This window comes from Alligator mississippiensis, chromosome 10, assembly GCF_030867095.1.
Source record: "Alligator mississippiensis isolate rAllMis1 chromosome 10, rAllMis1, whole genome shotgun sequence".
Taxonomy (NCBI): domain Eukaryota; kingdom Metazoa; phylum Chordata; order Crocodylia; family Alligatoridae; genus Alligator; species Alligator mississippiensis.
Genome location: NC_081833.1, coordinates 22980765 through 22993299, shown reverse-complemented (window position 1 = coordinate 22993299; position 12535 = coordinate 22980765). Strand labels below are relative to the sequence as shown.

General features: G+C 44.3%; 1 protein-coding gene across 3 annotated transcripts in view; it reads right to left on the bottom strand.

Moving 5' to 3' along the window:
- Nucleotides 1-12535, bottom strand: part of KSR2 (kinase suppressor of ras 2) — a 317481-nt gene that overhangs the window by 55947 nt on the left and 248999 nt on the right. For all 3 annotated transcript variants that reach the window (XM_059713555.1, XM_059713556.1, XM_059713557.1), the window contains exon 16: nucleotides 2356-2452. In XM_059713555.1, coding sequence (XP_059569538.1) covers nucleotides 2356-2452 — 97 coding nt within the window. The remainder of the gene's footprint in view (nucleotides 1-2355; nucleotides 2453-12535) is intronic.

The following is a 12535-nucleotide window of genomic DNA, read 5'->3' as shown; positions in this document are numbered from 1 at the left end:
AAGTGCTGGGGCTGCTGTTCAAAGCAGCACATCCTACTGTAAAGAGGTTTGTTCTGTGCCACCACCTTAAACAAATAATCATGTCTCTTTGTTGTCTCCCACCCCACCAACCTGTGCTCCACGCCCATCACATACAGCCACTGTGGGATTCCCCCCTTACAGCTCCATGGGAAAAATATAAGGGAGAGTTCAGTAAAGCCCTCAGTGAGAGAGACCACCCCACTCATCAAGGCACTTCAACATATCCTTAACTGTAAGCACCTGTGTAAATCCCATTGACTCCAGTGGCATTTAATGAGGTGCTTTAAAAAAAAAATCAGTATGCACTAAAGAGTGATTAATCCAACACTAAATAAACATAAAGTAGGGAATGATATATCAAGGGGACACATTGTAAACAGTCAGGAAATGAAAAGTCATGATCCTACAATAACTTTGAATATACTGCTTTATGATTTGTGTTTGAATGTTCAAACTGATATATGCTCTACAAGGAAAACAGAAATAAAAACGTTCCAATGCACACAGTGCAACAGAGTCCACATTATGCTAAGAAACTTCAAGTTTCTCATCTCATGACTTTTTTGCAAAGCTGTGAAAATGCAAAGCTACACAGAGACAGTTTTTACATTCTGGTTCCAAGGGTTGGATCATCAATTTTATTTTAATTTTAAAGTGAGGCCTATATCTATCATTGGGAGTAATGGTGTGCTTTTGAGTGTGAAAGGAACAAATACCAGAGCTGAGCAGAAAACAGTTTTCTTATCCTATAGGAATTTAAAGTTTGGAATATTTTTCCTGCCCCAAATTGGGATGAAGAATCAACATATCTTAAATTTCAAAACATACAATCATTAAAAACATCATTACAAATTTAAACAATTACAAAAGAATGCTTTGAAAATTCAGACGCTTCTTCATTTTCTTCATAATGGAAAATGCATCAAAACTAATCCTTCCTGACGACCAGTTTTAATTTCAAAGAAGTAGTATTTTCCAATGAAAAATATTTTGTTAAGCAATGCCTGACCGACCGGTCCTGGGAAAAACCTCAGAACAGCATGTGAGAAATGATAGGTGTATTAACTAGTACCTCTCCACCTGGTTATAAGAGTCTGTTTTCCTCCAGCTCTGTGTACTCAAGTGCTCTGCACATGCACACAAATGCTAACACAGACTAGGGCCTAATGCCATTAGGCACTGGCCTTCTGTTCTATGTCATCAGGACTCAGCAAAAGGGGGAATTTTCACCAGCAGTTATGTTAATTAAGCATCTCTGAAAATCTGACACAAGCCACTTAGTGCTCTGGAAGTGACAGCTATCTTACAGTAAATCCCAATTTTCTTTCAATTTTTTATTACATATTTCCCAGGTGACCTGACGGACACTGGCTAGCCAAGGGTCTCTTAGTGCTTGATGACCTGCTGGGATTACAGCATCCTGACCTAGCCAGCTTGCTCCAGTCAATGGCTTTAGCCAATGGATGTAAGAAATGCACACAGAGAAAAGAAATATGCACGTGCATCTTTCTGGAAAGGAAATTTGATTTGACATTTTATTTTGCTACAGATACACAGTATGAATGTTCAAAATATTTAGAACTTTCTCCAACTCATTTTCCCCTAGTTTGACCATGGCTGTGATCCTGACTGAGGACTATACAGCCATGTTACAACTGTCAAAGTGGAACTGAGTTTGAAGTCATATAGCGATTTATATAACAGGAAAATTCCTGTACACACACAGACATATCTTTGCCTCATAAGTAGTAGTAGCAGCAAGCCTAGCTGGGGGTGCAGCCCAGTCTGCAGGGAGAGGATTGCCTCCCCCAGGGAAACCCCAGCTGGGGTCTGGAGCCAGGGAGGGGAGTTAAACAACCCTTCCCCTGCTCAAACTTACTGCTGGATGCAACTGTGGACTACAAATCCCAGAGTCATCATGAAGCAGGAAGAAGAAGTGATGAGCAACCCTGCAGAGTCCTGCTGCTGTAATTCTGGACTGCAAATCCTAGAAACCTTGTGGGCAGCAGGAAGAGGAAGTGAACATACAGCCAGAGGGCTACGCTCTACCACACTCCCCCCCTCCGATTCTTGCCTGAGCTGCTGCAGGCACGTAGCTGCATGTCCTGAATCAAAGGTAAATGTCTGTTCACTTCTGTTTCAATGTAATCTGTGCATCTTAGACTAACCTGCAGACTAAATCAATTCAGCCTCAGGCTTTTTGAGTGTCTGTGCCTAGTCCCAGAGACAGGGTTCAAGAGGTCTGGAGGGCATAATGGGGTGTTGTATTAGTCCCTCTATGAAGGGCTTGAGTTTCACTCCCTGTGCCCAAGATGACCACATGCCATACTGTACCTTCACAATCTCTTGAGCTATCTGCCTTGTTTTGTTGACATCCAGGACAATTTTTGCATCCCTCACCACCGAGTAGAGTGTCCGACCTTTACACAAGCTGAAAAAGGAAGACGGGGAGAAAAATAAAGACATTGATACATAACTGCCATCAAGATATGTCAGTAAATCCAAACACAGATTAAAAGGCAGAAGCTATAAAAGGGACTAAAAATAGAGACAGTATTTTGGCTTCATATCAAGGCAATGACTACAGGTTTTGGAATAAATCTAAAATCTCTCCCTCCCGCCCCATACTTTGTCATATTGGGAGGGAAATCTCTCTGCTCTCCAGTATATTTAGCTAGCTTCACATTCATCCAGTGGTATACAATAACCCTTCATTTTTTGTTCCCTGTTTCCTAGTTGTGATAAAACCTTCAGGCCTTCTAGCTTCAGACTTTTAAGCAGAACTGTCCATCTGTATCTGCATGTAGGATAAAATTCTCTCAGATGTAACATGAACCAGAAGAGGAAGGAGGGAGGGGAAAGAGAAAGAAAAGCCAATGCACTGTACAATGTCCTTCCTTTTGTACCAATTACAGTAAAATCTATTTACAGAGCCTTAATTACCAAAGGCAGCTGGAGGGGGAGAGGGGCATAGAAGCCAATTAAAAATATATTGACATTTGAATATCATAATGGAGTATGTGGGTGGATTCTGCCTCGACTTCCTCCCACAAAAAAAGGGCTTTTTTCCCTTCTAAACCCACCTACGCTCATTACAGGCAACTTGAGAAATAACAGACTAAATACCTGTGCCTGGATAATAAACCATTTAAAAAAAACCAAAAAACAGAAAACCTCCATTTAAACAGGCTTCAAGAATCACAGATGTTAATTTGATCTTATTCCAGTTAATGAAACAAAAGTTGTTGCTTTTAATTACTCCTCACTCCCACCCACATCATCCTTTTTCCTTTATCAACATAGGAGTCAGCAGCCTGATATTTGGGCATCAATATCGAAAACTTCTAGATGGCATTCTTAGTGGAAATGTTTGCCACACTACTGTTGTTTGGAACAGATCTCAGTATGGTGCACAGGCGTGCCTTGTACAATAGTCAGGGCAAGTAACATGAAACTTCATATCTAATCAATCTATATCACTTAATGTCTCATTTGGAGCACTATGGGACATGGACGCACTAGTAGGCCTGCAAAATGAAAGGTCTCAGAGTCTGGCTTCTGAGGCAAGAGAGGTAGTCAGGATGTGAAAACTTCACAGAAAATGACTGCTTGCATCTTCAGACCAGTTAGACAAAGGAGTAACAAATGGGTCCAAAGAAATGCAAATAGTAAATCCAACACCCTTAACCAGGGAATGGAGAGTGGAAACTCCAATGCTACATTTCTGAGCAGCAGGAAGCTCAGCCACAGCAGCTGTGAAGAGTATCACATTGGGTCATTTCATCAGAGGGCAAGGTCACCTGAATTCAAGTCTCAATTAGAATTGAAGCATAGTCAATCACTGTATAGGAAGCCCCAGATCAGTCAAGTTTCCTAGGGGATGGGACAGACCCTTTTATTCATGTAGGTTTTACGGTGGGCAAGATGCTGATGTTGTTTTTTCTGTTATTATCACTGAGCCATGTTACCTTGTATCCCCTGTTACACTGTATCAGACAACAGTACAATACAGAAGAACCCAGATTCTTCCCATGTCAGGTTCCTTACCTCCTGAAAAGGTGAAGGTTGTGAACTGGGGGTATACAGAGCTGCAGCAAATAGCTGCATGGAACTACTGAGATGCTCCAGGCTTATTTTGCAGTGGGTTGTGGAATTAAGGACAAGCTATTCAACTGGTGGCTGTGGCTTTTGTTTCAAAGTATGCAACTTCTCCTATCACCTGCATGGGACTGCTGATGAGCTCAAGCTGATCAGAGAATAAGTGCCCTTTGAAGTAAAAAGCACAACAACCAACTAAGCAGCTCAGCAGCTGCCTTTGGTGGGTATTAAATTTGATGGGAATTAGGGTATATCAGCCCAGGCAAACCACTATGCTAATACAGCTAAAATGCTTCTGGTACCTGAGCTAGCTTGGATATCTCTATACATACAGCACTAAGATCTCCCTTAGGGAAAGATGTAAAAGAGACTGATAAGTAGGATAGGACTAAGATATAAAGAGCCTACAGGATAAGGACAAGCAGCCTATAACTGATGTACTGGAGAAGAGGAAGCCAGAGGATGCAAGATAGCCAGAAGGGTGAGCAGAAAAGGTGGCCTTCACAGCAGCATTTTAAAATTACTTGAATGAGGCAAAGCTGCAATAGCCATGGCCAGAGAGGAAGGTGCATGCTGGTCTTAGCCTGAGCACAAACAGGGAAGACCAGGCCTCTGAAATCTTGGGTAGGATGAAGTGGTGAGATTTAACCTCCATACTCTGTTCCAGAGAGAAGATCAAGTCAAGGCTGAGTAGGGCCCAAAGGGCCCTATCAGGGATCAGAGGCTTACTTTGCCAGGTACTAGACAGAGAAAGTGTACCCTGAAGAGCTGAGAACCTAACTAAACAAGGCAAAGACAGAGGAACAAGTGGAAAGTGTCAGAAAGATGTGAAGTGACCAAATCACAAGATACATTAGTGGCAGAGGCAAGAAAGAGAAATCAAGTTACTGAAATCCCAGGCCAGTGCCTGAGCCACTACACTTTATAATGAATGAAGAGAAGAATAGTTGTGTTGTCACTGGGGTTGAAGAGGCATATAATATGTCGTGATGGTGGGGCATTCGGCAGTATGACTGCAGCACGTATCGGGGGAAGGGGGAGAGACATGCCCAAGCTATCTTGCATGACAAATGCACTGGAGATGCAGTGACATGAATTTGGATGAGTAACTCAATTTTGTACCTAGGATTCTGGGCAGGTTTGTACAGCTCACACTGAAGTCCATTACCAGTCTTCACTGTTTTGGTACCTGAGCAGGTTAAATTAAAGCTAGTCCATGCTCCCTGCTTGTCCTATAATCGTGCCTTTGATTGTGGAGCAGACAGTCTCAGATTGTTAAGATCTATAGGAGTGAAAGAAATTTCATCCTCTGGCCAAAGCACTGCAGCTCCACTGGCTAATGACAGGGCTCAATTCATCAGTACCAGAAGTGGTGGCAATGACATTTAGCCTTAGCAAGCCTCTGCAAATTATGCAACCAATGAGACTTTCACCAAGTATTTAATTCAGGGTGGGGTGGCAGTTGCTCCAGTGGAAATCGATGAAACAACCTCACAACAGAATTAAAACATTTAATCTTTCCTGGCCTTTGCTGAGCCAGTTCATATCACTAAGCAGATGCGCTCTCATAAAATAGCATGATTGCAAAAGAAAAATCTCTTAACTATTTCAGTAAGACACAAGCTAAGGAAAGGAGGAAAATCAGTGGATCTACATCAGGGTGGGCAATTATTTCAGGTGGAGGGCCGCTTACTGATTTTTGGCAAGCTGTTGAGGGCCAAAGGTAGCCCTGTCCCTTGACAGGTGCCCCACCCCCTGATCACCATCTTGGGACTGGAAGTCCCACCCCCTAAACCCTGCCTTTTGCCACCAGAAGTCCCTCCCCTTGCTCCAGGAAGTACTCCTTTCAGCAAGGTGGTTTGCCATCTCAGAACAAGAAAAATACCAAATTATATTTTAAAAATCAAACATCTACTACAACATTCATTAATTTGATTTAAAAAAATATTTTTGTCTGGGATTTACTTGTGTTTGCATAGTGTACATAGAGGTGATTGCACGATAACGTAACATGAAGTCTTACTCTTGTATATTGTGGGGGGTATGGGTTGGTGGGTATAGGTTTGGGGGGTGCTGTGGGTATGTGGGGTGTGGGGGAGGGTGTGGGCGTGTGTGCGGGCTTGTTGGGGACTGCATAGGTGTAGGGGTGGGCGTGTATGGGGCATGTGGGTGTGTGTGGATATGTGAGGTGGGGGAGCATGTGGGGTGTGGGTGGCTATGGGGTTTGTTGGGGGCTGTGAGTGTGTAGGGGGAGGGGGGATGGGCAGGGTTGTGGCTTGTGTGGAAGGGGGGTGGCTAGGGTGTGTGAGGAGGTGTGGGGTGTGCATGTATGTTTCTCGTCCCCCCCACCCCCCGACTCACTGCCGTGGCACCATATCCCAGCTATACAGCCGAGACCAGAGGGACGCAGCAGGAGCCGACCTGGCCTGGCTGGCACCGCACAGAGCCAGTTGAAAATTGTGGGGGCTCCTGCTAAGTCCTGCAGTCCAACAATGCAGCCAGGAACCATGTGGTGCAGGAGCAGCCAACAGGCAGGCAGAAAAGCAGGGAAACTGCGGCAGCAGGCGGGGGTGACGAGTGGCAGTGAGCGGGTGCGCGCAGGAGTGTAGCAACATCTGGGCAGGAGCGCAGGGCTTGCACTGGGGCCACAGCTGGCAGGGGCTCTATGGAGCCAAGCTGGCTTGCCCTTCTCCCGGGTGGTGCAGCCCAGCCTAGCTCCATAGAGCCCCTGCCAGCCCAGGCCCCACACTCCTGCCACCCCACTCTGGGCCTCCACCAGCCCTGGTCCGAGGGCACCAGAGCACACCCCACACTCCTGCCCAGCTTTCGCTGGCATAATCTAACCAATGTGTGCTGATAACCTATACAAAGTTCCATTTCCAAGTGATTAGGACCATCAGATGTGGAGCCCAACTTCAGATCATAATAAGGTACCCTAGAAGTAAAAAAAGTTATGTATTTTCCAAGGCTTTGGGTCTGGGCAACATGTGTTGGGGAAGGAACTTTTTGGCAGAAGAGACCTTGGATGGTAGATTTGTGTTCGACTCCTTGTAGCACATGCTCAGACACTGTTGTGCTGGGAGGGAAAGGGGGTGGATGACCACACAAGCTAGATAGATAGATAATGACAAAGAACAGCACAGAAAACTTAGCATATAAATGCAGTCATAAAAGGCAAGGAAGGCAATAATAATAATCTTAACTAAAGACTGGAGAAGAGCCCAGTTTAGTGCGTATAAATGTGCGACTTCCTACTGTTTGTAAACTCCTGAAAAATCATAAGACTGAATGTGAAACTATGTTAAGGCCAATTGTTTTTTTCAACTGAGTAGAAGTGAGACTCTTCTTGAAACTGCTCACAGTGTTCCAGGCTTACTCAGAGATTACGTGGTGAATATTTGGAGCAGACATACTGTGCTTTTGATTTTAAAAAAAATACAGAGACTGAACTCCCACACCAAGTGAACATTAGAATCCATTCTGAACTACAGTGTGGCTATTGTTCCACCACAATTAGTAGTTATGGCCATTGACTGGCTTTTACTCCAAAGGCATGATCTAAACAGGGGAAAAGGAACTCCTGTAAGTCATTAGCCCCAGAGAGCCATTAGTCTGTATCTGAGACCTATCAAACTGGGAGTTCCGGGGGGGGGGGAAAGGCCCAGAAAATAGTGCAGCTGTTAGCACAGAGCAAAGAGAATAAGGCTTTTTGTCTGTAAACTCCAGCACCTGCTGAGGAAAGAGAACTGAAACACTACTGAATAGCCTCTGAAACACTCTGAATAGCAGAGACACAAGCAGTAACCCCCCTGCCATCCCTCCGCTCCTCAGCACTCTCCTCTTTGAACTGTTTATGAGTGTGGGCAACAAGGGCTGGCTCTCCTGCAGACTTTCCCTGAGACAGACATTGCCATCCTACAAGAGGGTGAGTCACTGAGGCCAAGATGGTCTGCAGCAATCACATGAGCTGCCAACTCCTCTGGGTTCTTGTGATGGCATTCAAACTGAACAAACCTCTCCCAGGAGGCCTGGAGAAATCCTTGTGCTTGTCACACAATGACCTGTCAGAGATCCTTACCTCTGAGTGAGAATTAGACAATAGTCATGCCTAGGATACTCAAAAGGAGTTAAGTGGCCAATTCCTAGTGAGGAGTGGGAGTTGGATGCCTAAATCCCCTGGGCAGCTTCAAGTATCCCAGACAGCTTGCTGAAAGACATTAGGCTTGATTCTGATCCCAGCTGAAGGGGCTTGGAACTACACAAATGTGAAATTGGCCCAATATGTGAGGCTAACTTGCTTCTGCATTGATACTGATGTATTAAGGGGGACACTGTTAACTACAGAAGCATTGCACTGAGTTGATGCCAACTCTACCAGTCTAAAAGCCCTCTAAGTGTAGATGAGAAGCGTGTATTCCTATTCAAAAGCTCCTGTGAAGAACCCACATTGGATGTACTGGGTACCAGGGAACATTAAAGCCCAGTTCCAGCCTAGACCACGCCACACAGATTTGCCAACAGAGCTCCAGTTCTGCCAGCAAACTTTGAACACTTCCCCACCCATCATTCCTCAGCAGTAGCACAACAACTCTCTATTCTACTGGAAGAGTTGCACCATCTCAGTCAAGAAGTGTAAGGCTCCTACTGAAGCCCAACAGCTAACAGGGGTATGTATAGGTGCTCCTGTGCCTCCTTGCTGGCTGCTGCCCTTTTCAGTAGCTGGTACCCTTCCACAGCATGCTTCACACCAGCAGCCATGTGGAGCTACCAGAAGGACATAGGCACACATAACTCTGGCAGCTTGAATACAGGTAGGAAAAAGATTTCCCCCTCCCCTGCCTCAGCCAACAGGGCTATGGCAGCACACCTCAGATGTGGATGCAGGAGCTGGTTTAAGTCTGGGGGCAGAAAAACTTCTGCTGGCAGATCTGTACCCATAACAGTGGGCTCTACCCCAGGGCTCTGGCAATGTAATTAAAGTGAGAGCAGCCCTTGTAGCAGAAGCTCAGCTTAAACAGGTAGAGGGGAACTCCCAAGACATTAAATGAGATTCAAGGGGTAGTTAGAAAAATGCTTCTTGATGAAATGTAAATGATGGCCTCCCATCATTAGTGTCACCCTAACTGTCACTGCCAGAGCAAGTTAATGCAGAGCTGATTCTCTCACCTCCTAAATGCATTAGCATTGCCCCTCTAGAGACATGCATTCAAATTTGTCTGGGTCAAACATCAACTGCATTTTATTGCAGTAATGTCACGGCATTTAACTCAGTTCATTTAATATCCATTTGCTTGCTTCCTTTCACACGGAGTGTCTCAGCTTCCACTCAGACCTAGCTAGTTTTGCTAGCAAGCTTTCCAGGGCTTCCCCATGACAAATCTATATGTAACAAATCTGGGAACATACTGCATGGAGCTTTTGTGGCAGATTTCTAGAGCAGGTTTTATGCAGCCTTCTTATTTGCAGCAGCCATTGAAATCATTTAGGTATTTCAGCATCTGAAGCCATTGACCAGGTATGCATGTAGCTGAAACCCCATCTACATGATAAAAAAGAAGAGTTTAAAATATACTGGATGTGTCTACACGTGCACTGAACTGCACAGTTGTTACTGTGCAATCATTTAGTATTAAATGACTTAAGCAAGTACTAAATGACTGCGCAGTAACCGCCATTCCTGTGCTAGCTCAGTGCTGCATAGGTAGTTTCCAACAGTATTGCGCAGTAGGGCTGTGCAAAGTTTTTGTCCCCGATTCGATTCAGCGGCCAAATTTCCAATTCTGAATAGAATCAGAGGACCCTTTAATCTCTTTGAATCGAATCAGAACCCTCCCAATCAACTCAGAGTGATTCAGAAAGATTTGGCAATTCGGACATAGACGCAGCTTGAAATGTTTTTCCTACATACCTCTAGGTAGCAGGCAGCTCATGAATGCGGTGATGCTGGGGTGCATGGAGTGTCCCACAGAAGCATGAAGGGCTCCCCAGTGTGCTCAACAGCAGACCCGGAAATGGAGCAGAAGCACTTCTGGTCCACTTCCGGGTCTGCTGGGGAGCACACGGGGCCCCCCCCTGCACCCTCCAGCTCAGTGACTGGTGCCTCCTGGATCTGCGGGGGGCACCCAGGGTCCCCCTGCAACCGATCACCAATCCGGGGGGGGGGGGGGGGGGGGGGGGGGCCCTCAGCACACTCCCCAGCAGACCTGCAAGTGGATCAGAAGTACTTCCAGTCCACTGCCGAGCACACAGAAGGCCCCCCCACACTCCTGTGGGATGCTCTATCTGCCCCAGCATCACAGCGATCACGAGCTGCGCTGGCACATCGAGGTACGCAGAAAAAACTTTTAAAGCTGTGTCTATGTCTGAGTTGCTGATTCTCTGAATCAGCATCGAATCTTCAGACTCGGCTTTGGCCAAACCAAATCAGGGCCAGTGATCCGAATCAACGAATCGAATCACTGTCCCAAATTCGGGCCAAAAATCGAATAGGGCCCACTTTGCACACCCCTACTGCGCAGTGATGTCAGCATCATGGTTAGTGCCTGCTGACACTACATTGCAGTAGCAATAAGCTAGGGTGATATAGCTCATTGCTATGGCGGATGTAATGTCTTGTGTAGATGCACCCACTGTGAAACAGGGTTGAAACTGAACCATGCTGGAAGTTTATTGCTTGTATGAGTGAGGGGGGAAATGTTATAATCATTAAAAAAACCCATATCAGTACCAAGCCAAAATACAGATTTTAGGAACATGACTATGCTTAAAATATATCACTGTAATAATACTAGTTAAAGTGTTATGATCCCCTTAGTTTGGGTACAATTATATCAACATAAATGTACTTATAGAAACATAGGTTTTCCCATACAGGTAGGAAAATAAACTATACCAAGTTTATGTAACTTATTTCATGTAACTGCATCCACCCACAGGGTGTTCCTGGTATAATCATTTTGGCTGAACACAGTCACACTCATAACCAAAGTAGTTACATTGGTAAAGTTTTTAAGCATAAACCAGGTCTGACAATTATAAACATGTTTTGTTCTGTCCAAAACAGGAAAACTAAATTTACTATGAAATAACCTGGTTGAAATCATGTTTAGAAAGAGTCTAAGTAATTTAAAATTGCACCTGCAAATAAATGCTGCTGACATTGTGCCTTTGGTTATTTCCAACTTAAATTTGTGGGTGCAAAACAGGAAGCCACATTTAAAAAAATCTTGGCCCTTTAAAGTATGGAGTCTTATTGTAGCAAGTACTTCAAAGACCCAGCATATAACACATAATCCACTTCACAAACCTCCTTGCTGCTGTGTTATGTTAGTTTAGTGTACCTTAGCAAGCTATAGTATCTATACAATTTCCCAGCTCTTCCTGCTGTAATATTGATTTTCTCCTACAAGAAAATTACCACTTGAGAAGCCTGGTAAAGAACAGAGCTAAATTATGAATCAAAATGATGTAATGAATTAGAATTGAACATGAATTTGGTTTCTGCCCCAAAGTAAGTGTGATTAGCTGTTTTTTTAGAGCAGTAAAGTTTATTTCTAGATCTTCTCAACTGAAGGAAAACTTCTAGGAATTCAGACTCCAGTCTTGTAGTCCCAGTTAGAAGATTCCCATCAACTGAAACAATTTAGAAGTGCATGATAGATTAAAACAAATGGGATCCATTTACAAGAAAGATTAGGTCCAGAATAAATAAGACAGCAGATGTACTTAACATGGGACATCAAAAGAAACCAGCTACATTTCAGACAAGGCAAGAAAAGGTCCACACATAAGACAAAGCGTTGTGCCGTGCTGGCTTGGGAGGTCCAGTGACAAAAGTTTGTTGGATCCTAGGAAAAGCAGAGCTACATCAAGCCAGATGACTCATCCCTCCATGCTCTCCACTGGCTGATAATTAACTCTTCCAAATGAATTAAACTGCCAAATATTGGAGCCAAAGAGATATGTTGGTAGATAAGAAATCATCAGTACAGACAAAGCCTTGTTTTCAACTATTATACAGCACCTGAGCCTATTTAGAATCCACCTGCACAATCTTTTCATGACACCACTTGACAATTTGGGTTTTTTCTATGCCTTGTCTGACATGAATAGTCCCCCATCAGAGCACAAAAAATGTTCATGAAGCAAACAAGGAGAGTTCTCAAGGGCATGTGATCAATGAACTTGCTTTTCTCTTTTAGAGATCTGGGTTGGGATTCAGCATGGAGGTATGTATCTACTCCAGCCCTAAGTAGATGTTGCTCTATATCACGAGGTCACATCAAATTGAAGAGGCCAAAGATTGTGTCTGACACCACAAACAGAATGAGTACAGACTTACATATTCAGATGCATACAGGCTTATTCACTGCTGAAGTGGGCATTCATAACCAAATGATTTCTTCCCCTCCCCCTC